Source organism: Chelmon rostratus, chromosome 3, assembly GCF_017976325.1.
Source record: "Chelmon rostratus isolate fCheRos1 chromosome 3, fCheRos1.pri, whole genome shotgun sequence".
NCBI lineage: Eukaryota > Metazoa > Chordata > Actinopteri > Chaetodontiformes > Chaetodontidae > Chelmon > Chelmon rostratus.
The window spans coordinates 8,540,805-8,566,301 of NC_055660.1; the positions used below are offsets into that span (position 1 = coordinate 8,540,805).

At 43.4% G+C, this 25,497-nt stretch overlaps 1 protein-coding gene across 5 annotated transcripts in view; it reads left to right on the forward strand.

The window, feature by feature from the left end:
* apbb2b (amyloid beta (A4) precursor protein-binding, family B, member 2b) overlaps positions 1–25,497 on the forward strand; it is a 49,164-nt gene that overhangs the window by 2,725 nt on the left and 20,942 nt on the right. For all 5 annotated transcript variants that reach the window (XM_041933224.1, XM_041933226.1, XM_041933227.1 and 2 more), the window contains exons 2-5: positions 14,808–14,914; positions 15,944–16,005; positions 17,273–18,349; positions 24,761–25,005. In XM_041933224.1, the coding sequence (XP_041789158.1) occupies positions 15,987–16,005; positions 17,273–18,349; positions 24,761–25,005 (1,341 nt within the window). In that variant the 5' untranslated portion in view covers positions 14,808–14,914; positions 15,944–15,986. The remainder of the gene's footprint in view (positions 1–14,807; positions 14,915–15,943; positions 16,006–17,272; positions 18,350–24,760; positions 25,006–25,497) is intronic.

A 25,497-nucleotide genomic window follows, 5' to 3' on the forward strand; every position in this document is an offset into this window, starting at 1 on the left:
ACCGCTGTGGCTTTTTGGAGACTAATGATAAATCTTCTGTGATTATTTAGCCATTTTTCTGTGTTGAAAACAGTTATTTTTGTTGTTCATTCACTGATGCTTTGGGTTGAGTAAGTTGACCAATGATGTGGTGAAATCTAAATTATGGCTTTCGCCTTATGTCAACATCCATCAGAGTTCAGCGGTCACATGGGGCATGAGCCCAAAGGAGCAGAGTTGGTTAAGTTAGCCCACTGCTAAATTCTGTCGAATTCTGTTCAGGAAAAGTCGTAAAACGTACTCGCAGTAGTCGTCTGAGTTATTGAAAGAGCCCAACATGACGCAACAATAAGAACAAGAAATTCCCCCCTGTCTTTAATGCACCCCTTCAACGCACAAGGCTGAAGTGCAGAGCAACTGAACATAGGATTGAAAACCATTGATGACAGATAAACAATGATTCTTGTGTTCATCATAGTTAATATCACACACAATGTGCACTCCTCTAACTTTCACCAGCAAAAAAATGGAAAAAACAATTGTGGCGTTGACGGTTGAGCTCATCCCCGTGGTAGGCATCACATGACCACGGTATTGCAGTCCTGCGGTTCGTCACAGCCCAAGATGTCATTGCTAATTGCTAAGTTTTCTTGGGCTGTTAAGTTGGTTTATATTCTGCCCCTCTCCCCCTTTTCCTGCTGTTTTCTTCTTTCCCTCCTCACTCTCCCTCCCTCTGTAGCATTTCTATACAACATCAGGAGTTGCTGAGTATGGAAAAAGTGACTTGGACGTTTATGGGCTGAGTTTTGGGCCAAGCACTGCAGACTGCTCTAGTGTGCTTGTGTGTGCGCGTTTGTTTAGCTTTGGTATTATGAAAGTGCCTCAGTTTCAAGATGGCCCCTCTTCTGCTGAGGTAGCTTCTGTCACCTCTATGAGGCGCAAAATAAAGAAGACACACATGCATTTAATCATATTGTACACAGTGCACATGCACAGGGACAGAAATAGCAATGCTGTAATGTAAGACGTCACCTTGTGAAGCTGTGAGCATGTCAGATACCCCAAAATATCCCATGTTATCTTAGCTAGCCCCAAAGTGCTCTGCAGATTGGATGTAATTATGTAAGACAGGTTATAAAGTGTGTGTCTGTGTGTGAGTGTGTGTGTTGGGACTTTCTTGCCTTGCGGCACCAACCTGTTGGTCTGTGTGTGGTCGAGGTCATGCACAACAGCTGATGAGAAGGGATGGTGAAAGTGTGCATGCGTGTACACGCTTGTGTTGGCTGTGTGTGTTTCTGCGTGGGTGTGTGTGAGCAATCAGATAAAGAATACGGAGATCCGTTATCACCACCCTGCTTCCCCTGTGAAACAATACCGCTGGTCCGCCCTTGACCAAACCAGTGTGTGTGTGTGTGTGTGTGTGTGTGTGTGTGTGTGTGCACACGCAGGCATGTGCGTATTTGTGTGCAGACCAGATTGGACAGATGAATGATGAATTAAGGACAGCAGCGAGTAGATTCGTCCCAGGCTGTCAAGTTGGCAAGATAACCGCCCTGCAGTTTGTTTGTCTGTATTTATGTGTGGTGGTGGTGGTGGTGGTGGTGGTCGGAGAGGCTGTATGTGTGTGTTGTCAATCTTTTCTCGATCTCATTCTCTTCACTTTCTCTTTCAGCCCCCTATCGATGCCTCTCAATGGGGTTATTGTGCCCACTGTCAGGCAGGCTGCAGTGTGTGTGTGTGTATATCTGTGCATTGTTGTTGCAGGGAGCAGACAGCCGTGAGGTGTGTTTGAACAGAGAAGGAGCACAGAGGCCCTGTTCATCCTGTAGGGTGTGTAACTGAATGATAGGGCCCCCTTTCTCTCTATCCATCCGTCCCTCTGTCTATCTGTCTGTCTCATGCTTTCTCTCTCTTTTTGACAGTTTTTCAGTCACATTCGCGATCCTCATTGCCTTCGTTTTGCTCAGTTTTACTTTGGGTCTTTGTTTCCTTTCTTTGTGGGTGTGAGTACTGCCATGTAATGTGTCAGCTCCTGGCAGCCCTCACTGATCGGCTGCCTCCTTGCTGTCAAGTCCGCCTTGTGATTGGATCGTCAGTGTGCATGTTATTCTGCCTACAAATTACCTGTGGAAGCAGGCCTGCGAGGACAGACGAGTTTTCACTTTTTAAGGGAACTCCACACGCAGACACACATTTACAGGCACACTCACACACTTGGTGCGCGCACACACACACACACACACACACACACACACACACCCTTTCCCACTCTTTTGTTTATGTGTTTCTGATTCTGATGTTGTCTTTTCCACATCGCTGCACTTTCACACATATGCCCCCCATCACTCCCAGTTCAGCTGCATAAGGGCTTTCTGGCTCTCTCACTGACCTTCCTGCCTTACTCTCTCTGACTTTCTCACCCACACACACACACACACACACACATGCACACACACACACATCGTCATACACCAGGAAAGCCAGAATGTGATGAAAGAGGCTGTAAAGGCCAGAGCCCCAGGTGCCTCTGTAAATTGGCCTACTACAGCGAGTTCAAGGATTTCTGCTGCGCTGTCTCAAAACAAGGATAGACTCAGACTTGATAGTCTGTACTTCACTTCTCTTACCTTCCATCGTTGCTGCATTCACCAGAAACACTTGAGTAGATAGATGTTCAACTATTAGCAGGCAACTCCATTGCATGCGGAATGCGCAGGAGCAAGAAGCCGTGGACCTACGATAGCAGGGCATGCCAAGTGAAATATTTGCAGCACACTGATAATTAGAAAGCATGTAGTATGCTATTCAAAACATCTCACATGCAATTACAGTTATACTGTCAAGGATAAGTGACTGGTTGAAAAAACATGCTTTTGCTACTGATAAAGAATGATAATGAGCACCAGAATATATTAAGACTATGTTTGCATAATCCTCGTGTTGCCTTTCACTTCTCACGGTTATCTCTGGACTCACTGGTTAGAATTGTGTTGTGTTACTTACTTACTCCCTCAAGTCCTTAAACCTTTCATGTTTGCAACTTCTGTAATTGGCTTCCATTTGTTACTGTTAAGATTTTGCGATTAGCCTGTGCTTGTAGTTCACATCATGAGATGTGTTTGACATCGGCCCGTTTAGCTGTTCTTTGGTGATGTTGATATCAGCCAAAAACTGTAATCATCAGCAACTTGGACATCAAGTATATAAGGCCTATGATATGTGACTGACGTCAAAAGGTCAAAAAAAGCCATTAGTCATTACATTTCAGACATAAAGCTTATTTAAAAAGGGAAATGTTAGTGCTTGCTCTGCAGTGCAGTTGAGGTGGGACAAATAATTGATACAGTAATACATCGCAATATGGCCTCTTGCAGTACATTATCAATGCCCTGGCACTAATGCAGATTGCAGCTTGCTTTACTGCATACATTTAAACTCAGGAGCTCCTTTCTGCCTGGTCAGCCTTTCTGCCACTTTATCTATTTACATTTGAATGGCTGCACATTCATATATACATATATATACATGTTGCTATACAGTATCTGCTAGAAAGGCTGAGACTATATAGATTTTTTTTAAGGGTGCACGATAGTTATCGGGCTGATAGTTTCCGAAGAGGACAGTTCGCTGGTTATTCGAAAACAAATGTTCCAAGCGAGTTCCACGAGGAGGGAGAAATTGCACGAGCTTTAATACTTCAAACCTGGTCAGCCACCTGAAACATAACCACTGCTTTGACGGAGTTTGGAAAGCGTATGAGGACGCCTGCTAAAGACGCTAACGTTAGCAAGCCAGCCGCAAAGAAGCCACCGGGACGGACACACGTCGGCGAGGCTTTCGAAAAATCGAAGAAATTTGCCAAAGATGACCCAGGGGCTAAGGTTATTGAGGATTTAATCATGGACATGATGGCGCTTGCCTTACTATGGACTGCCCTTCTTCAGTTTGTCTACATAGATAAGTCTAAGAAAGGGATAATGTATCTTTCTTCAGAATGACATAGAAGCCCGACTCGAAGCGGTGGGGTTTATTTCTCCATAGGAACCTGCTCACTATACGTTATCCCGCTTATAACACGGTTTACTTCTAAAGCATTCAATAATATGACATAAAATAGTGAATAATAATAATAGTCAATAAAACATATTTTATTGATTTAAAATGAGCCTACTCTCGTCTGTCACATCTCTCACTGCGCAGCGGCTCTGAAAGTAAACACGTACGTTGCGTAGCATCCGCCTCTCACTGTGCGCCGATGTTTTTGGTTTTGTTTGTGGTATTGATGTCATGATGTTAGGTATATGTGTGTGTTATCGGTATCGGCCTTTAGGAGCTGAAAGTTATCGGTTATCGGTATCGGTTTTAAAAAACAGTTATCGTGCATCCCTAATTTTTTTGCATATTTTTTGGATCTCAGCTCTGTACAACTGAAAGCAACAGAAATGCCAAACATTCACTTGTTCCTACACTTCCATTTTGTGATGATTTGCTGATTTTCTCGATTTTACGCCATTGTAAACTGAATATCTTTGGGCGGTGGTAAAATTGACCAGGCGGTAATTTACCGGAGGCTTCTCATCTTGTGACCAATTTGTGAGGAGATGACTGCTGAAACAATAAAAGTGGTGGTCTGGTTTGGTGGGTCCTGTATATAACACTGCAACAAGCCTTGCTCACTATAGCTTTTACAGGCTAGGAACTTTTCCATCTGTTGTGACAATTAGCCTTCATAGGCCAGAGTCTGTGAATTGTATGAAACTCATTCCTGTCTGATGAATGCACAGGATGACAGGTGATAGGAATGTTGAATCATGATCGAAGTCATTGTGGTGCTTTGGGTTCCTGACCAGAAAAGTTCCTTGCATTTACATCATATCCTGTGGTGGGAGTAATAATAAGTTAACATCTGTGGTAAGGATGTGATGCAAGGCCAACCTGGTCTTAATTCTTTTACCATGATTCATAAAACTGCAATCGCATAAAACGAAAGTTTCATTAAGGCTTTGTGAAATTGAACAATGTAACTCTGATAAACCACACAAGTGCTGGAATTTGCCTCATGGCTTTGCACTGACTTGGCAAAACAAGTGGAGAGGCAGTCCTGGCCGCGTGCGTGTTCGCCCCAAGCGCTGGCGGCGCAGTGCTGGTCCACCAGCCGTGGTCAGCTAGCTGTGTCATCCCCTTCCAAAACCAATGTCCTGTCAGTGAAGAATGCTCTGCTAATGTTGGGAAACAACAACGATAACTTCCACTGATGGGGAGGGGAGAGGGACGGAGGGAGAAAGAGACGGCCATTGTTTGAGAGGAAGAGACGACAGGAGCGAGGGAGGGGATGATTTAAAGTATTGAGAGGGAGCGATCGTTGCAGTGGTGTCTGTGGTTCCTTTGGCAGAGAGAGGACATTCCTTTTCTGATGAGTCACTCTCCCTCTCTCTGATCCGTTTTCTCTCCTGACATCTCTTACACCGGTACCCTTTTCCCCCCTCCTCTCTCACTTTCTGTCTCTTCTGCTTAATGTCTTCTTCTCTTTGACATGGCCGTTTTGGGCTAATTAGTCAATTTTTTAGCCAATCAGATCGGACTAGGCTGTGACATCAATACAATCTTGTGACATTATCATGAAGCAGCTTGCCACAGGCTCTCTAATGAAATGTGAGATAACAAGGCCATGTTGAACTCTCTGGCTCTCTCTCTCGAACACACACACACACACACACAGCCTGACTAAGAGCTGTGTTGTTTGTGTCTAGACTTCCCTGTCCTCTCGGATGTCCTGTCACATCTCAGCTATATATAGGATGCACGGTCTCTCCGCTGCCTCTGCCCCTCGCCTTGGATCCGACAGGCCTTCTGTGCATGTGCTTGTCTATCTGCCTGTCTGTGTGTGTTCTCACTGAGAAAGGGATAAGGGCTTTTAATGTACACGGCTGTCCTCCTTTGCTATTGAAAAAGATGAAAGACCGCTGTAGTGCTTGCGGTGACGCAGACGACAGGCAGAAGACCGAATGAGAATCGTGTATCATGTTAGGAGAGCTGTCTTTGTTGATGAAAGAAGAAGATCGGAGCTTGCAGTTTTATTTTTTGAATATAACCATAGACAAAAATATGGATACAAATTCTTTTATACCTCTTAAGATGCTGATCTCAGTCTTGAAACTGAGGAGATATCTGAGATACATGAGAGACAATATATGTGCCGCATAATTTATGTAATTGACAGTGCCTTACCAATAAGAGCTCAAGCTTTAATGACAAATGTTTCCAGCAGATTTACTCAACTGTAGCCAATTAGCAGTGCTTCAGTGAGTTATGAATCTCCAACATGCAACTCTTGGCTGTTCTCCTGTTTATCTGCTCCCTGCATGCTACAGTATGTACACACACATCACACTGTGCGATTTTACTGTTTGAAAAGATGAGAGAGTCGACTGTTGTCTTTTGCTAAGTTCACAAGGGCCAACATAATGGAGAGTCTGGATAATGGTATCACATCCTTTTCAGACGAGCAGCTAGCTTGTTAATAATCAAGTTTAAACAACTCACAGCTGGTGGATTCTGCTCTGTGGCACTCTAGGATTTTACTAAACTATGACCAAGACACCATTTATATTTTTCTGATTTTGCGAAAATCCGATATTTTCCCATCGTAGATGATGATCAATGGGATTTCTAATGTGACTCTTACCGAAACAACACTGAGACTGAGGAGTTCAGAGTGGGCTTGCTGCTGTGCTGTAGCTGAACAGAGGACGCAAGCGTCTCTAAAAAGTATTTATTGATAAGGAAAAAGCAGGAACCACAAGCAGGAATGAAAATACAGACGTGGCTCTACTTGTTGTTGTCTGACTCTGCTTCTGGCACTGCTTGTTGCCTTCAACATCGCGTCCAGGAAAGAACTGTGGTCTCATTACGGCGAAGTCGCGCTGGCTGCTCGTGTGTTCCACAGAGGGAGCGGGCTGTAAGGGCTGAAATGGGACTTCCCTCCTCTCGTCGTGTTTTGCTTGGTGTCAGTGTGTTCTCGGTGTACTCTTTCTCCCCTCCCACGACCTCCCCTCACCCACAGGAAAGAGGGGCCGGGTGAAGCAGGGAGGAAGGGGGGGGGGGTGTATCTGGGAATGGGGGAGGGATTACACCACATTCCCTCCCAAATTTCCCAAATCCAGGAAATCGTCTCTTGGCTTCTGTTTCTGAAATGTTAGTTTTCCACGTCACAGGTTTTCGAAGGCTGTGAATGTGTGTGGGGTGTGATCGCTGAGTCTGTTACAAAACCCCTTAACTCATGTCAACCCCAGCAGTATTTTGGCTGCGTTGGCTGGAGTTAATTCATAAGGTATAATCAGTGCGCGCCCTAACTGCTCTGCCTTTGACTCTGTAATGGCCTGTGTCACAGTCAGGAAGTGTGGGGAGTGCTGCAGGTAGATAAGTAACTTTATGTGTGCTTTGTGTCACAGGTGACACGTTTTTATTTAATATATGCAGAAAAGACTACTCACTCTCACCTTTGTTTGTATTTTCACTCACCCTCTCATTGAAACGGAGCATAGTTTGCTTAGGGTCAGTGAATAGATCGTGTACACACATGCCCTCACCTCCGTACCTGTGTGTTTTGTCTGCTTTTTCCTTTTGTTGACCAATTAGAAGTTTTTTGCCCCCAGTTGCCCTGACCCACCCACCCAGAAAAGAGAAATGCCTGAGATTCTTTGGCACACCCTGAAAATTCCTCCCTGTTTTCCTGTCTTATGTGGTCATTTTTGCCTCTCGCTCTCCCGCTGGTGGAAACCACGCCAGCGGAAAATGACACCTTTAGCTGTATGCATGCAGTACATTGAGATGTTCAGAAATTCACACACAAACAAGGAGACTCTGTGAGTGTCAGAGTGTGCTTTAAACTCTGACTATACAAGTGGAATTATAGTGAAGCTATTTCCGTCTGTCCTTCACACTCACTATACACGACTGCTGCAAGGACGATGTATGGCCATGGGAGCACGCTCAAACCACAGAGCTCTGTGTGTGTGTGTGTGTGTGTGTGTGTGTGTGTGTGTGTGTGTGTGTGTGTGTGTGTGTGTGTGTGTGTGTGTGTGTGTGTGTTAGGGTGTTTGTCTGTACACAGCATTGTTTGTGTAAGCTGCAGTCTCAGTCAGAGTGTTACTTGTCTCTGTTATTTCCCGTTACTGACAATACAAGGATACACACACACACACACATGCTTGCATTGGCTGTTTAACTCTACTGCTGTTATTCTGGAACCACATTCTGTAGATGGCTATTGTTTTCTTCCCGGATTCTTCCTTGTTATAGTGGACACACACACACACACACACACACACACACACAGAGCTCGGGGAAGTACATCCGTCAATCTGTACCTCACCAGACTGGACCAGTCACCAGCTGTTCGTTAGCTTTGTGAAGGGCTGATTGATGTATCTTTTTTTTTTTTGTATTTTTCCACCAACTAACACTTTTATCCATCATGAATTTGCTAGCTGCAAAATATTTGGCTATGGCCACTAAGTTTTCCTTTCTAATATCTTTTCAAAACTTGAATCCACATTTGGAAGCATAATTGAAAATGCTGCATTGCTGCTTTTCTTTTGACTGTGGTTCTGATGAACTAACAAACCTGCAGCAGAGGACCTGAGTGAGCAAATAGGCACATAAAACAACAGGGAGTTCGCAATGCAGGCTGGCCCTAAGCCATTTAGAGCTGTATATACAGTCATGGGCTTAAAAATCAGTCGTGATTAATACAGGGAACGATTGTAGTTCAGCTAAATATGCTCCATTTTTGTAGTTTTGGTCTGGCAGCAGAATTTTGAAAAAAGTTTTACCCTTCTCAGAAGTGCATTAGTACAGATTGTGTTGCTAACTTCCCAGCGCTGGAGTGGAAGTAGTTCGCAGCTAGACCCAGCCTACTCTGCAGCCAATGAAAATAAAGCCAAGAAAGATCTGGGAAGATTGCCTGCTATTGTACAGCTGGCTTACACGTTCATGTCCTAATCCAAAAGTTAGAAAAACACCCAGTTGTGTTTTCTATTCTGCATGCCTTGCTTTGTTGACATGAATCTATCCATTTTGTTTTTTGCCATAGCCTGGCTAGTGACTGCGACAGTTTTGCTTTCTTGTCAGTCTTTTTTGGTAACAGATGGGGTTTCTCACAAGCAGAGGGGGAGACGAGGGGAAGAGCAGGCTGTAAATCAGGGTTGTAAGAGAGAAACGGGTGGTTTTATGAGAGTTTACAGACCTTCTTCACTTTTAATGAGAAAAGACAGCAATTCTCTTGTAGACAAAGGAAAGGGGGGAGAGACGGGGTGTGAGAGGCAGAAGATGAATGTTGTAGGCTAGGAGAGGGCGAGGAAGAGGAGAGGAAATGGACATGAAAATGGGACAAAGGAAAGAGGTAAAAGTCAAGTGGGATTAGCAGAGGAACTGGAATGGCGAGAAAACCTTGAGAGGGAAGGGCAGGAAGGAGGGATGAGAGGCCTATCAAACTGTTGGCAGGCATCCACTTGGCATATGAATTTAAAAGCAATCTGCCTCTGCCTCGCTCAGTCCTGAGTCTGGTAAACTTCAGTGGTTACACACACAGCGCACGCGTAAAAGAAAAAGAAACAGAGAGAGAGGTGGAGCGTTTGCAGCTGCTCCTTTCATTCTTGCTGGAGCCAGACCCCCCAGCATACCTATGACACTTGCACACACACTAATAACACACACTCTGTGTGTTGGCCAGTGGGTCAGAAGCCAAAGGTCACTGTCATGCTGTGACACATCCTAGATCTTGTTACCGACCCCCCTCGATGTGTGTTTTTGTCTGTCTGTATGCGTGTGTGTCTTTAATGTAATGGGTCTTCCTGTCTGTCTGCATCTCAGTTTTTTTTTAACTGTTTACAAGCAGAACCATGTGGAAGCTTCACCATCATATTTACTGTTCCTGTGTGTGTTTGGGAATGAGTGTTTGTCTCTAAGTGTTGTCAGTGCCAGTGCTGCCCTGCCGACAGAGGGGCCCTGTAATTATGCCTAGACCCCCTCGTCCACAGCAGAGAACTGCAGGGAGCCCTTCATGGCGGCTGAGACCCAAAACAGCCGCTACGATCACTCTCATTCCTTCCAATTTGAAGCCATATCCAGATGTAGTTGGGACTGAAAGTTGCAATTTCAATGCATACATGCTGCTGAACTGTTGCTCCACCCCAAGTGTGAAAATTTTACATTTCACATCTGTTGGTCTGCAAAAATAATGATATGGCAACTTCAGTGCAGTCTGTACTTTGGACAGTGACACATTTTTGTTGTTTGGCTCTCCTCCAGAACACTGGGCTTGTGATGAAACAATCACTGTGAGGTTAAAGCGGTAACCTTAGAGGGCATCTCTGATTTTACACATCAAAGTGTGTTTACAGGTCTTGGGGAGTACTACTGCATATGTGAAAGAAATTGTATAAAGTAAAGACTTATGTGGCTCCAGAGGGAGCTGAATAAAGTTTGATGAATTGCCTCAAGTCAGCATTGGTTGGGGTTGAAAACTATATGGTTGAAAATGACAAAAATCTGGGTGTGTGGCGTTAGAAATAAGTACGCTTACCAGACCTTAGTTGCCCGCACTTCATCTCTGCTGGATGTTAGCAACTTGAGACTTTATTAGCTGTTACTAGCATGACACACCCAAGTCACTTACAGAACTATCACCAGTTGAGTTGCATTGTGGGTAATTGTGATAGGGAAGAAGAATGCATGGAATCATAACAGCAATATCTTTGGTTCTGCTGTTTGTCCATTGAAAGCCTGACAACGTTTCAACAATGCAATGCTTAATCAGTCGAGTACTCTTTTAAGCTTTACCTTCAGAGTGTTCTGTCCACATTTGATCAGCATAGGATAGATACCCCCGTTTATACATGCAGTAGTCACCCACTTTTTACAGCTGTGGTTCCCACCCAACCCACAATGTAACATGCATATATGTACAGAAATGCACATCAGTTTTAATCATTATAGATTTCATATTGTATTATATTCCTATTAAGTTAAATAGTATAAGCTTATGGTTAACGTGCAGTACCACAGTGAATGCACCATTAGACAGTGATGGATAGTGATCTTTCATGATCAGCCAAAACTCCTTTTTTAGTTTTATATGGTGTATAAGAAGAATTAGTTACCGTCCGATTATGGGAAGCGCTGTCTGTAAGTACTAAATTTGGTTCTGTTTGTAACAGTCAGGGCGAATTGTGATGACTCTTCTGCTGATGCTGGATAGGTTTGAGACAGTTGCAGGGTAGTAAGCCTCTATTACAGAGCCAACCTGTAATGCCAGGTCAGCAGTGACATTTCGTGGGAAATGATTCATATGTTTTTAGTGTCGACACCCCTTCTTACAAATACTTTCTCCCACACACAAACACACACACACACACAAACACGTTCCCAGGTATGCAGACTTGTTGCAGCAGGATGCAAGGAACTGAGCATGCCTTGTAATTTTAATCCCAGAATGCAACATTTTTTTATTGCTATTTTATGAGTCAGGTTTATATATCAGCCCTTTTGCCTTTTCTCTGTCGTTGGCAGTTTTTGTACTTGTTTTATACTTTTATACTCTGTGGTTTTATGTGTCCTTGTTTGTGTGTTTCTCTGTAAGTCATGTGTACATTCAGTGACTCCCACAGACCAATCTGTGCCTCTTCCTGACACCAGTGATTCCTAAAGACTGAAAGCTACCAGTTTTTTATAACTGACTTCTGACATGATATCTCTTGTAACCACTTTTTAAACAAGCAAAGAAAAGACATTACAGTATACACAGCTAGTTTGAGGTCACAATTATACAGCTGCTCTTCACATGGTTTACCTTTTTACCACAGTCAGTGTAACACCTAGTGTTGAGACAAACCAGATGTTGTTTTGCTGCTATGTCAGTGAACAGTATTGACTCAGTATAAGACTGGCAGATCAACTGTTCTTCACCATGGTGGATAGATTTACCAGCACCAGTCAAGGGATTGAGCATGCATACTTTAGAAGTATGCACTATTCATAACTTTGAGTAGTTACATAAACCTGTACAAATATAAACGTTATGTAATCCTGGAGATTCATTGTTATTTATTCTATCCTAAGTGTACATTTTAGAAAGTTGGGAAAGAAACAGTTTGCGTGTTGTTTCATCTTGACCGTATGACACATGGCCTGATATTTTTCATACAGTTTTGTGAATGTTTTCTTAGTCTTGGCCTTGATAAAATTAACTTTCAGTGGCTTATACTCTATATGCGAACCAAAACAGTTGGGCAGCTGTGTAAAACATAAATGAAACAGAATGTGATAATTTGCTAATCCTTTTTGAAGTGTACTCAATTGAAAACAGCACAAAGACAATATATTTAATGTTTTACCACATTAACTTCATTGATTTTTGTCAGTATATGCTTATTTTGAATTTGGTGCAGCAACACGTTTCAAACAAGTTGGGACAGGAGCAGCAAAAGACTGGGGAAGTAGTGGAACGCTCCAGAAACACCTGTTTGGAACATTCCACAGGTAAACAGGTAGATTGGTAACAGGTGACAGTATCATGATTGGGTATGAAAGGGACATCCTCGAAAGGCTCAGCTGATATTACTGCATGGAACAGGAACATGATGTAATGGAATGATTGATTTGTTTGAAAATGCATTCCTATTCTTTGTCATCAAGCATACAAAACACCAAAATTACAGAGCTAGGCTAATTACATAGCTGCCTTATTGCTGCCTTATTTATCGAAAGTGACAAACAGCAAATCACTAACTCTGCTTGAGACAGTGAGGAAAGCAACAGCTCACACACAGTACTACAGTTAGTTTAAAAGGGTAAGACCTGAAATGTTTTTCTCTGTGCATAACATATAGTCCATTGATCAGAAACTCTTTCTAAATCTATTTCTGCTTAAAATGTATTCTTTTTTCTTCCAAATGGAGCACACGCCACAGCTGCTGCAAGCATTATGGCCTTGATGTACTCATATTAGGCTCTTTGAATAATGTGAAAAACACATCTGTGAATGTCAGTTGTTATGTCTGTGCAGATCAGTCTGTTCATTGGCTTTTAAGACTAAGAGAAGAATGAAATATGTCCAAGGCTTAAGATATGGTCATTAAAGGAAAAGCAGAGGCAGAAGAAGAGAGAAGATAAGGAGGCAAGAGGAAGCTGTGTCTGCAAAATTGGAGGTGGTTTAGTTCATGTGCTGAGAGTTGAGGAAAAATCTGCAGTGAGTCTAGTCATTATGCAGACAAATGAGAGGCATTAGTGAAGGGTAAATTGAACCTTAAGAAAAAAACAAGATCTCCAAATGACAGCCAGTTTCAGCGTCTGGAACAGTAACACTGGCTGGTATTTCCATTTGAGGATTAACCTGATTACCAATCCCCAATGACAGTCTGTTACTGATGATCGTGCACTAAAGAAATGTCAGAATGTTCCTGCAACCATCAGCATACATCTGTAACTGATAACAGATGAAATCTTTAATAGAGATTGATTAATTACTCATAATTTGGAATCATTCTTGAGCTGTCAGTTGTGAGTTGAGCTAAAACATCCATGCCGTGGGATAGCATTTCTTTCATTAGTTACAGCTTTATTTCCCCAAATCATTCCAGGTGTTTTTCCCAGTCCCTCGGCCAGGGATAAGTGGAATTTTATGGTCCATTCTAAAAGCCCTTTTCCGTACACGTGCTGTCTTGGCTTGGCTTGGCTTGGCTTGGTTTGACTCTGCGCGACAGCCCAGTGCAGCAGGGATTTGCATCTCCATTACAACAGGGCTGCCCGCTCAAAGGAGTGTCTTGAAGTGACGATGCGCTTGTTGTGATTCAATGACGTTTAAAAGCAGCACGCTCTTTAGCGCTGTTCACTACTGCACTGTGGAACAGTTGTTAGTTGCCAGCTACTTATCGTCACTGATTTTGAGCCCGTTGTTCAAATTATGCTTGCCATCTACCACTTATTGCTAGAAAAATGGAGATGAGATGACAAAATGGATAAAGTAAAGGAAGCTACCATTTGACTTTTGAAGAGAATGGCAACAGAAAACAGATAACAGATAACAGAGCCTCTGCCGCCAACAACAGCTCATAGCTCAGATGGTGTGTAAACAAGCTTCTTGGCATCAGAATCTGTTTTATTAGCCAAATATACAAGCATACAAAGAAGACGCCACCGCAGCCGTCTTGGAGGCAGTCAGGTGCATTTTGACCTGACTCTTGAGACGGTCCTTCTCAGGCACAACTTTGAGTGTTCAATCTGGTAGTGGAAACGCAGATCAGCGTGGCATGGTCTGACTCGGCATGGCCTGAAGTGCCAAAGAAATAGTCCAATAACCATGCATATTAACTTTCACTCAACTTGTTGAGGTTGTGTGTTGGTGAGAACTTTCCACATGTCTTGACTGCAGTGTGTGTGCATGCATGTATGCTTGAGTGCATGTGCGTGTACATTTGTGTTTGTGTGTTGGTTGTTGGAAAGCAAAGTAGGGGGAGTTTACAAGTCTCTTGTGGCATCAAGTTTATGATGGTTCCTGTCAGTGAAGGGTTGGCAAGACTCTGCCCCAAGAAAGAAATATAAGCTGTATAGAAAATGAGCCTTATTTCACGCACACGCACACACACACACAGGTATACGAGCAAACACACACACACACATTTTGTATTAATGTTTGATCTTGGTTGTGAATAATTGATGTGTCTTTATTATTTGTCCCTTTGGTGTCCTGCAGTCCTCATTCTCTCTCCGTTCACCCCTCCTTCTTTCTCTCTCCCATTAATCCTGTTTTATGTTTGCCTCCCCCTCAGGACACTGCAGCTTCAGTGAAGCCCTCGTGATTGGATGACGAGAGAACCACTGACTACCAGTATGGACGCGCTCCATCCTGGAATTTCCCACAATCCTTAGTTCTCTGGTATGTAGCAACTGTAAAAGGGCTGTTTTTCAAGTCACTATGTTTTTAACATAAAAATAGACTTTTGTGAAAAGCTCTTAGAAATTGTTGATTTTCCTGTGGAACTGAAAATATAGGCCTGGTTCTGCTATTGGTGTTGTTAAATATGGGATGGTATTCAGACATGGTTATGGTACGTAATTAGATACATTTGGAGCATCTTTTTACTTTGGTTAAAAACAAAAAAGCTTTGCCAGGGTTCTAAGATATGCTAAATAAACCTCAGTTAATGTCACTTTAACACTTTCTGTAAGTGCTTCTGTAAATGCTTCACAGTAAAAGAAATTACAATTTGCTTTGAAGCAATTAAAGCAAGTTTTTCCCTGCGTATGTAAATCTAAGTTGGATCACTTGAGCTAAATTGGAGCCTTATTGTTGTTTAGATGACCTTCAAGCTTACTAAACAGATGATTTCATGTCCAGCTACGCAACACCTTTCTGTACGTTGTGGACCCCCTGCCAGTTAGATTCAGCTGTAGCTTCAGTGTGGAATAAAGAATACCCCCTAAACGAAGTGTTGGGTTGCATTAACAGCACATTTGCAGGAATATTTTTTGTCTGTTCCCCGAGAAGCCTTTATTTGGGCTTTTGACATGTTTTTTTAGGCATTCAAAAATTCCTCTTGAAATCTTCTTTAGATTTTTTTAACGGGCAGGGGAAGCAGTGTCCTCTGTACACTGAGCAGGAGATACAATCGAAGTGCTTAACACAGGGAACTATTAGCCACTGAACAAACAGAGCTCCCTGTGAATTGATTACTTCCTTCTCTGTGTATAACTCAGAATGCCTCTTCGATAATTTTGATTTCTATTGTGTTTGCAGTGCCTTCACTGCCTGCGCAGTGTTATGTTGTCTCCATAGAAACCAGCTGGAGTTGGGTTCCACGTGGATGAATGTGGTCTCCGAGGACAACCCAAGAAGTACTCAGGATTCTTTGCATTCTTGTTCTGATCATTCTTGTGCTTTTTTTTCCCCCTCGGTGGTGTTCAGATCTGCAGCTGAGTCTACTGAACCCTGAGCCGTGACCAAGTCCATGACCGACCTCCTGTCAGGTACAACATGACACACACACACATGCTTGCACACATGCTTTCCCACATGCTGTCTTTGTGTTCACTTGGAATGAAAACCTCCATGCTCATGCTGAGCGGCTCCCCATCCCTGCTCTACAGCAGCTAGTAGTTTTAAAAGTCTGCAATCCACACAAACACAGAAAAGTTTGCTATTGTATTCAGTATTTTTTGTTTTTGTTATTTTCAACAAATCTCATGAAAAGGCCAAAACCAATCCAAAGTTATTCCCTCTCTTAATACATTCTAGCTTTCCTACTCCATCTGTGGTTTTCCTAAGACAGCAGAGCACTGCAGGTTTTAGCAAACGTTACTCAAACAGGAGTGAATAGTGAATGTGTTGGGTACTATTTTCAGCTGCGGATTTGGTGTGCTAGCAAGTGTTTACAGCACCAGAACAGTGTGGAAATCTACTCAAAATAAACTACACTTTCACCATTATGAAGACGTGCCAGGAAGTGCAACTGCCTGGCTCCTATAGGTGTTTTCATTAATTTTTCAACAGTGGCGCTCTGTGGGATGGAGGAAAACAGAACTATATACTTTATCAGGCTTTGGCTACGCAGGCAATACTTGTTAGTGGGATCAATTCACTGTCTGTTTTGACCTTTTCTTGGGATTTGGAGACTGAAAAAACTGAGTATTTTAAGGATGTTTTGTTGCATTCAGTAGACTTGATGTCTGTCTTATTAAAGCTCTGGTGGGTTCAATTAGATTTATATGATGTGCAAACCGAAGCAAAAGAAAAACAGCCCCAGGTTGCATCATTGTTTATCTGTTTTTTTCAATTAAGTTTAAATATTTATAGTCAACACTGTATATTTTGCAAGCCTCAACATATTGCTTTTTACCTGTAATGATTGTAAACTTGCACAGCTGTTCTCCTCATGCAGTGAGCCAATAATGAATAATTGCACCCTGATGTACAGTGTTTCTAAAAATCTGTTTGTCATCTGATTCCATAGTGGTTCTTAATTTGTTATGTTTAACATAATTTGTTGTATTTATGTTTTAAGCTGAATGGGTCTGTTCTCACTGTTTACAAGAATGTTGTATGTTTATTTCAAACAATTAAGTTTCACCATATCCTGGTACACAGCACTTGTCTTTTGCACAACAATGCAAGAATAGCTGTTGTGATGCAAATAGCTTTTGCAAGTAAGCAATGTGATGTACTTTCTCACGGATAATTCCTACATGCGTGGATTTAGATTTATTTACCTCCTGTTCCCCCTCTCCTCTTCTTCAGGTGATCTGTCTTGTGCCACGATGATGTCAGTAGATGTGACCAATCACAATGGCCCCGCTGCCACGCCTCCCACCTCACTCAGCCTTCGCTCCTCACACAACCAGCTACTCAGCGGTGATGTCATCAAACAGGGCTCCGCCACGCCTCCCAAGTGTCGTAAAAAGTACGCACTTACCAGTATCCAGGCTGCCATGGGCCTCGGAGAAGCAGTGCCATCTTCATCATCTCCATCATCATCCCCATCACAGTCTTCAACCCCCAACAATCCCAAACTAGCCAAGAACGGAGCCAACCAGCTCCGTAAAGCCGGTCAGGATCACAACAAGAACACAACCGGCCCTGACCCAACGGATCTGGAGTGTAATTCAGAAACTGCGGCAGATGACCTCAATGTCAACACAGCTGAGGAGCACGACAGTCACACTCTCACCAATAATGACCGAGAGGATGATGTCATCGAGCTAGATGTTGAGCTGCACCCAGACACTAACGGAGATGCAGAGCCCGAGCAGAAAACTGAATCAGACATAGACATTAACATTAACACGACTGTGGAGCTCAAACTCAACGGCAACACAACAGATCTGGGCTTTGACTTGAACAATGAGGCAGAGGAGAGCGATGACATCAGCATTCTGTCTGAGAAGGAAATTATGTCAAAGATGAAGATTGAGGAAGATGGAGACGAGGTGGTGGTGGTGGAGGAGCAGGAGGACGAGGAGAAAAAGCCTTTACTGATGATGAAAAGTGAGTCTCCCATGAAGAACCACAAGGTCTCTTCAGGCCTGGAGCTCATCTCTGACCTCCACTCCAACCTCAAGCTCCTCAAGTCAGGCAAGGACTCCCCGGTGCCTCCTCCTCCCTCCCCACCCAGGCAAGCCAGCCCAGAAGACACGCCTCTGCTCTCCGTGGCCTCCTGCTCCTCGTCTTCCTCCTCCTCCCCGGAGACGAAGAAGGACAGAAGGACTGGCGCAAAGACAGACTGTGCTTTGAACCGCATCCAGAATCTGAACCCTAGTGACGAAGAGTTGAGTTGGACCACACTGTCCCAGGAGAGCAACTCCCCAGAGGAGACAGGTACATGCATGACACATGCAAAACATGCTGTTTATTACAGTAAACCATACAACCACAGTCATTTACTGATGTTGGGCATAGTTTTCATATGAGTGTGTGTCAGCTACTCTGGTTTATGTGTTTTTTTCTCCTGTGTGCGATGTGGTGGTTTCACTGTCCTCTCTGCTGATGACATGTTTCCATTTATGGTGACCAAGTGTGTGTTTGTGTGTGCATATGCAGAAGTTGGACATGGCTGGAAGAGAATAACAAACACTCCAGCCTCCAGTAAAATCTCCCAGAATCCCTCTGGGACAGGAAGTGCCCTTGTAACCTCATGGGTGGTTAGCATGCTAGATCAGCTGCGTCCTGTTTCAAGCTGTGTCCTGTGCCCTGCGTGTATGTGTGTTTGTGTGTGTGTGTGTGTGTGTGTGTGTGTGAGAACAGGGCTTGCAGGCTAGTCATGAGTTAATACAAAATCTTTAGCTGCCATTCTCTCTCGTTCTCGTTCTCTCTCTCTCTCTCTCTCTCTCTCTCTCTCTCTGTCTCTCTCTCCCTCTCTCTCTCTGTCTCTCTCTCTCTCCCTCTCTGTCTCTCTCTCTCTCTCGCTCTGTTTATATACACACCTGGAGGATGGTGGACCTTCAGTTGTACCTGGAGGTGTGGATGCCAACAGAGAAGCTTTAGTCTTTATCCCACTTTGATGCCCGGAACTATTGGTACAACATGCAGACAGACCGAGATAATTAATTGTTCACTTTGTTCTTGGTTACATGTTTAAAGTCTTCCCAACCCATCATGATGGGATGCAATGTGTCTTGACAGTCAGAGGAACTGTCCCTATACCTATGTTTGTATAGATGAGAATAGGGCTGCACCCGAAAGCCAAAGGTGGTGCCTTCAGATTGCTTGATAGACCAAAACCTAAATGTGTCCAGTTTACTATCACAAAAAACAAAGTAAAGCAGCTGGTCTTTACAAATGAGAAGCTGGAACAAGAGAATGTTTGTTCTTCTGTCAATCAACTGATCATTTAATATTGTAAGTAGTTTCAGCTTTATTGTGAAATAAATCTGTTCTGTCTTTTTTGACAACACAAATATGCTTGAATTTGCTTATATACCACGCTAGTTATTTTTCAGTGTCATTACTTAACATGGACAATGAATATAAATGTTTGATGTCACAGTGCAGACAGTGAGGCAGAACCTTCTCAATTTTGTAACTCGAGTTTAGAAATTCCGTTGAGTCATCACCTCTGCTGTGGTGCTACTTTCTTAAACTCGCTTGTTGCCTGCCTGTGTGGAAGGTCTGTTAAAGTCATCGCATTTCTTTTGTTAGCATTATGTAAAAATCTGGATGTTCACTTTAATTGTGCCCTTAAAACGCTCTGCCTTGTGCTTTGTTGTAAGATATATGAAACACATCCATCTCCTCTACAGCAGCCCCGACCTCTGACATGATCTCAGCTGCAAACCATCCTCTCAGTCCGTGAGAGTTGAGAGCTTCGTTGCTCCCTTTTTCTCTCAGAATGCTTCTCTTCCTCCTAGCTCTCTGATGACTCACTGTCCCTTTCGAATCGCAGTCTCTGAGCATCTGTGTAATTCATTTCTCCACAAGTACCAGCAGCTTGTCCTCCAAAGCGCTTGTGCGCTACACTGTTGTTAATGTGTAGAATTTACTTTCCATGTGTTCTTTTGTCCTGATTTCCACTTGCTCCTCCGTCTAGAATGTCGTTCCAAAGTGATAAATCTCTCATGGGATGGCCTGATGTTGTGTACGTGTACGTGTATCTATTGATGAGCCAAGGAAGGGGGACAAAAAGTAGCCGTGCTGTTGTCTCTAGTTAAGACATATTGTCCTCCACGGGTTTGCTGAAGAGTCGATAATCGTCATGCTGGCATCATTCATGTTGAAGTTATTGATATCTAACACGTAGTCCGTACTGCGGTGCCCTCCTGTCTGCCTCTCTCGCTCTCTCATATTGACAAAGCTGTGTTGTTTTCTCGGGTGTGTGTGAGATTCCTCTGGGGATGTTGCGGGTTAGGAGGCCGATATGACACTGCTTTCTCACCGAGGGGCCAAAACACACACACGCACGCACACACACACACACTGAGTTGAGGAAGGTCATTTAAAGAGGTCCTCCACACAACAACATGCACTGTAACATGCAGGGAAACACAAGTTGCATCTGGATGAGTGGGTTTTTTTTTGCCAGTCATACGTCGAGCTACTTTTTCTGTCTTTCTCTCTGTCACCCACTTCCCACCCTCAGTACATCAAAGTCCTCCTCTTTGCCATTTTATCTCCCTTTATCAGCCCTACTGTATGGCTCCCTCCCTCTCTGCTCCTCCTGCTTGCACCTCCACCACTGGATATGATACTGAATGAAGGATGATCTGGGGGTTGCCAGGACAACCAAAAGAGGCTAGAGAGAAGGTGGGAAGGAGGGAGAAAGTGATAAATATAGATTTGAAGGAGATGAGTCTGCCAAATGTTTGTTTCCATGTGCCGAATGTGTACGTTTGTTTTAGAACAGGAAAGGGAGGGCAGGCTTAACGTTGTTGATGCTCCAGATAGAGGAAAGAGAGACAACAACAGCAACTGTCCCTCAGCTGCCGGGGATACACAACCTCCATCTCTGTTCGTCCCTCTGTTCTCACTTGCACTCCCCCTCATTCACTCTTTTCTCTCCCTCTTCTCTGCCTCTCTTTTCACGTCATGTTCTCCCTGCCTCTCTGCCTTAACGTGCCTCCATGTCCCTCTCTCTCCTGCTCTCTCTCCTCTCCTTTTCTCCTCACCCCTTCTCTTGCAGTGTCCCCCTCCTCTCTCCTCACTCTCTCTCTCTTTCAATCTCTGTCTGGGGTTCTCTCTGTGGCTACAGCACTGGCTTTTGCTGTATGAGAGGCAGCTAGCTAACTATGATGCTGGGGAAAGACTACATGCTGGCCATTGTGATTGTCAATTACGAGGGTAGGTGCATGTGTCGGAGTCGGCTGTAAACTGCACTGTGGGGTTAGAGTTTGAACGCTGTCTGAGTGTGTTTGTCTGTGTGTGAGTGGGTGCACAAGCATGGTCATATGTGTGTGTCTCCTCCAACACAGGGATGAAGTTTGTTACTGTAATGGTATTGTTCTGTAAATTGTTGCCAAAGGAATCTGTGGTCTGTGCATGCTGTACGTATGTATGTGTTTGCATCGGTCTGGTCATGGTAGGGTGTGCATATTGTCATTTGCCAAAGATAATGTGTGTGTGTGTGTTTTGCTCCAGAATCTCACTGCTCTCCCCTCCCCCCCTGCCTAACTCTGCTCTGGCATGGAGCTGCATGCTAACTGAGGCTACCATAGGCTAACTGCTACGTAGCTCCGCTGTGGCACCTTCCCATGAGCTGCATAGATGCATGCCAGTCGGTAGCCCTGTGTTAGCACGCTTAAGCTTTTCCTCCCAGTTACATGCTTGCCACTGTGCTTGCAGAGGGGTCACCCTGCTAACTTTGAGGCATGATATACTGTACCACTCGAGCCCAGACCCCCCCCCCCCCTCTCTCCCCTCTTGTGTTTGTACATGCTTTAATCCACTGCCAGTAGTCTGTTCATCTCAGACTGGCACCAATTCTCTGAATCACCATCTTCCCCCTCGCTCATAGCGGAGACATTCAGGTTCTCTCTGTTGTAGTTTTATTGGCACTGACCTATTTTTTTTTGCTCAAAAAAGACAGCAACTCCCAGAAGGCACTGCTTCCCAGCTCCTTCTCTAAAGCACAGTTTTAAGCCCTGAGGGAGGTCTGCTTGAATGCCAAGAATGTATGTGTGCATTTCACTAAGTTTTGTGAGTGATTTCTGATCCGTTAAATAAACTAAGTCTAACAAAATAACCTACCTCTGCATGTGTTTGTTTGTGTGTGTGTGTGTGAGTAAGAGTGCGCGTCTCTGAATTTCATCTCAATCTGGACCGACCCAGTCGTCATGATGACATATGGCCTGCTGTCATGGCGACAGGCCCACGGGCTGTGTTTCATCAGCATGGTCAGCAGTTCGAGAACTCTTTGTGCAATCACACACACAGACACAGACACAGACACACACACACACACACCCACTGACCAGTCCCTCAGAGCTTATATCACCTTTATTAGTTGCTACACCACCTTATGCAGTTTCGGATCATCTTTACTACCTCTGCCACTACATCAACTTCACACACACAGTAAGATGACATCAGTAGTTCTTTGTGTTTGTGTGCATGTTGTGGGGATTCACCTTCCTTATGGGGACAAAACACAAGTCCTTGAAATGTACATCATCATACTGTATTTTAGGGTGAAGACTTGATTTGAGGTTAGGGTAAGGTTAGGTTTAGGGTAAGGGTTAGGGTGAGGCAAGCAGTGGTTATGTTTATGGTTAGGGTTAGGTCTTCAGAATGAATGCAAGTCAATATAATGTCCCCAAAAATTAGGCAAACAGTGTCTCTGTGTGTGTTTTCAAGGTAATTGCTATATTTCCTCTACTTGTATCAATGCTCAATACATTATGGTAACAGCCATCTGCTCTATAATGTTGCTGTATTCTATTAGGGAAGGAAAGTGTAAATTTTACATGAATCAATACATACTGATCCAGTGCGTCATAATTCGTCAAACTGTAGAGTTCTTTGGCTTTCATTTCATTAAGTGATAGAACATGCTAAAAATGTGTGCCAGTATTTTTTGATTTAGGTTTTAAGATTATTGCTGCTTGTCCTTCCACTTCATTTAGTTGTATACGGAGTTATGGAATATTTTCTGTACACAGTTAATAACTGCATTGATGCCACATTAATATTTTGAAACTTATATATAATTTGTTTAGGTAAATAAAAACAATTAAGTGAATCATACAGTATAAATTCAGTCTGCAACACTAATGCTTTTATAGCCACAAGTAGGCTTTTCAAGCCATAAGCAGGCAAGGAAGAGGAGTCAGATTCAGGAAGTTGGGACTCTGTGTGAAACATAAATGAAACAGAATATGTGATAATGTGCTAATCCTTTTTTACATATTCTCAATTTAAAAACACTGCAAAGACAGGTAGCCCTATCTTGCACCCAGCGTGCAAGTGTCATTGCTAGTTTTCAACTGGGTTGTCATTTTCATGCCCAGCTCCCACGTTTAGTAGGGAGCAAATGTACTGTACCAACTGTGCGCCCATTGGCATGTTAGTCTTAAAATGAGGTGTGGTCAGGCGCATTGTTGGCGCATTGCTATATTGAGGCAGCAGAGAGCATACCAAAACTTAGGGACAACACATTTATCTTTGCACCCAGATTATGCGCCGTTTAATTAGCAAAAATTGCATTTGACATAACCTCGATGCACTTGCGCCATGCAATTCAGACCATGCGCTATAGATTGTTTAAATATGGTGAAAGCTATTTAATGTTTTACCTCATCAACTTCTTTGAATTTTGTAAATATCTGCTTATTCTGAATTTGATGGCAGTTGGGACAGAAGCAACAAAAGACTGGTAAAGTTGTGGAACGCTCCAAAAACACCTGTTTGGGTCATTCCACAGGTAAACAGGTTGATTGGTAACAGGTGATAGTATCATGAAAGGAGCATCCTGGAAAGGCTCAGTTGTTCTCAAGCCAGGACAGAGCGATGTTCACCACTTTGTGAACACATGATCGTAGAAAGAATATCCGACTTCTCTCTAAAACCGTCAGTAAACACAGCTTGTTTGCAAATGACTGCATTCTGTTTTTATTTACATAATGGGGTTGTACATTATATGTCTTATATTTGGGACATTAGTGATTTATGAGCTGGTAAAACACTATAAATTAAAGAACCCCTTTCGATCATACGTCAATGGAAACCAGAGAGCAGATTTGGGTGGGTTCAGATAAGAAGCTAGTACAATGACAAGGCCCAGAGAATAATACAGTTTTCTTTGTGTCATATCAAATAAAGCCATATATATTTAAATTCTGCTTTGGGCTTGCTCATTTACACTGCATCTGATACATGTTTCAGTGTTGTAAATGTGTGAGGAATGCTTGTTCCTGTGTGTGTTTGTGTGTATATATTCGTGAGTTGGTATTTAAAAATGGTATGTGTGTCAGGCATGTGCGTGAGTGTGATGTACAACAACAGATCTTAACAAGTTTTCACTCAGTTGTTGTCTGTGGAAAGACACAGCTGTTTAATGACAGCTGCAGCAGATACTGGTAATCCCAGTCAGGTGTTGATGTCATTCAGAAAACGAGTGTGAAAGTGCTAACCACCAGTTTGATCTCATGGAAGAAAAATCAAAATTCTATGTTTTTGTGTAGTTACTGAGGTGTATTTATAACTATATAAGTATATAAGAAGTCTGTTAGTTTAACCAGCTTGCACTTTTTCCCCCACTGACATCAATAAAGCATCTAAATGTGTGTATTTTTCCACCAGATGTCTGGAGTGAGCAGTCATTCCAGACGGACCCTGACCTGCCTCCAGGATGGAAGAAGATCACAGACATGGCCGGTATCTACTACTGGCACATTCCAACTGGCACCACCCAGTGGGAGAGGCCTGCCACCCGCCCAGCACCCCCAGGCCCGACAGAGCCCCAGGCCCTGGGGGACCACACAGCCTCCACACCACGTAAACACTCCCTGGGCTCACTCAGCCCCTCGCCCACCCCTGACCATGAGGTGAGTGACAGAGCAACAAATTGACGCACGTTTTAACTGTTGGCTGCCTTTGGTTACATTTGAATTGTTCTGCTTAACTGTGGTCAGCCAAGATGGTTTAAGTGATTGCAGCCTTTCTGGCAGCAGTCAGGCTCAAATTGTGGTTAAAATACAGCCCGAAGAGAATCCACCCACAATGCGAAGACATGATGGCGCTATTATAACATATTTAGATATTGTACACTTAGTTGCTGGTTTATTAGTTACACTTAGCACACAGTTAGGTACACATCCATGAAAGGCCGTCATTCTCAAGCAAGGATGGGGTGAACTTCACCACTTAGTAAAACACATGATCGTATAATGGATATTACAACGTGGGCTCAGGAACACTTTGTGAAACATAAACACAGTTCATTGGCAGATGATTGCATTTTGTTTTTATTTACCTTTCACACAGTGTCCCAACTGTTTTGTAATTAAGGTTGTATTAGCCTGCATTAATTTTAGCTA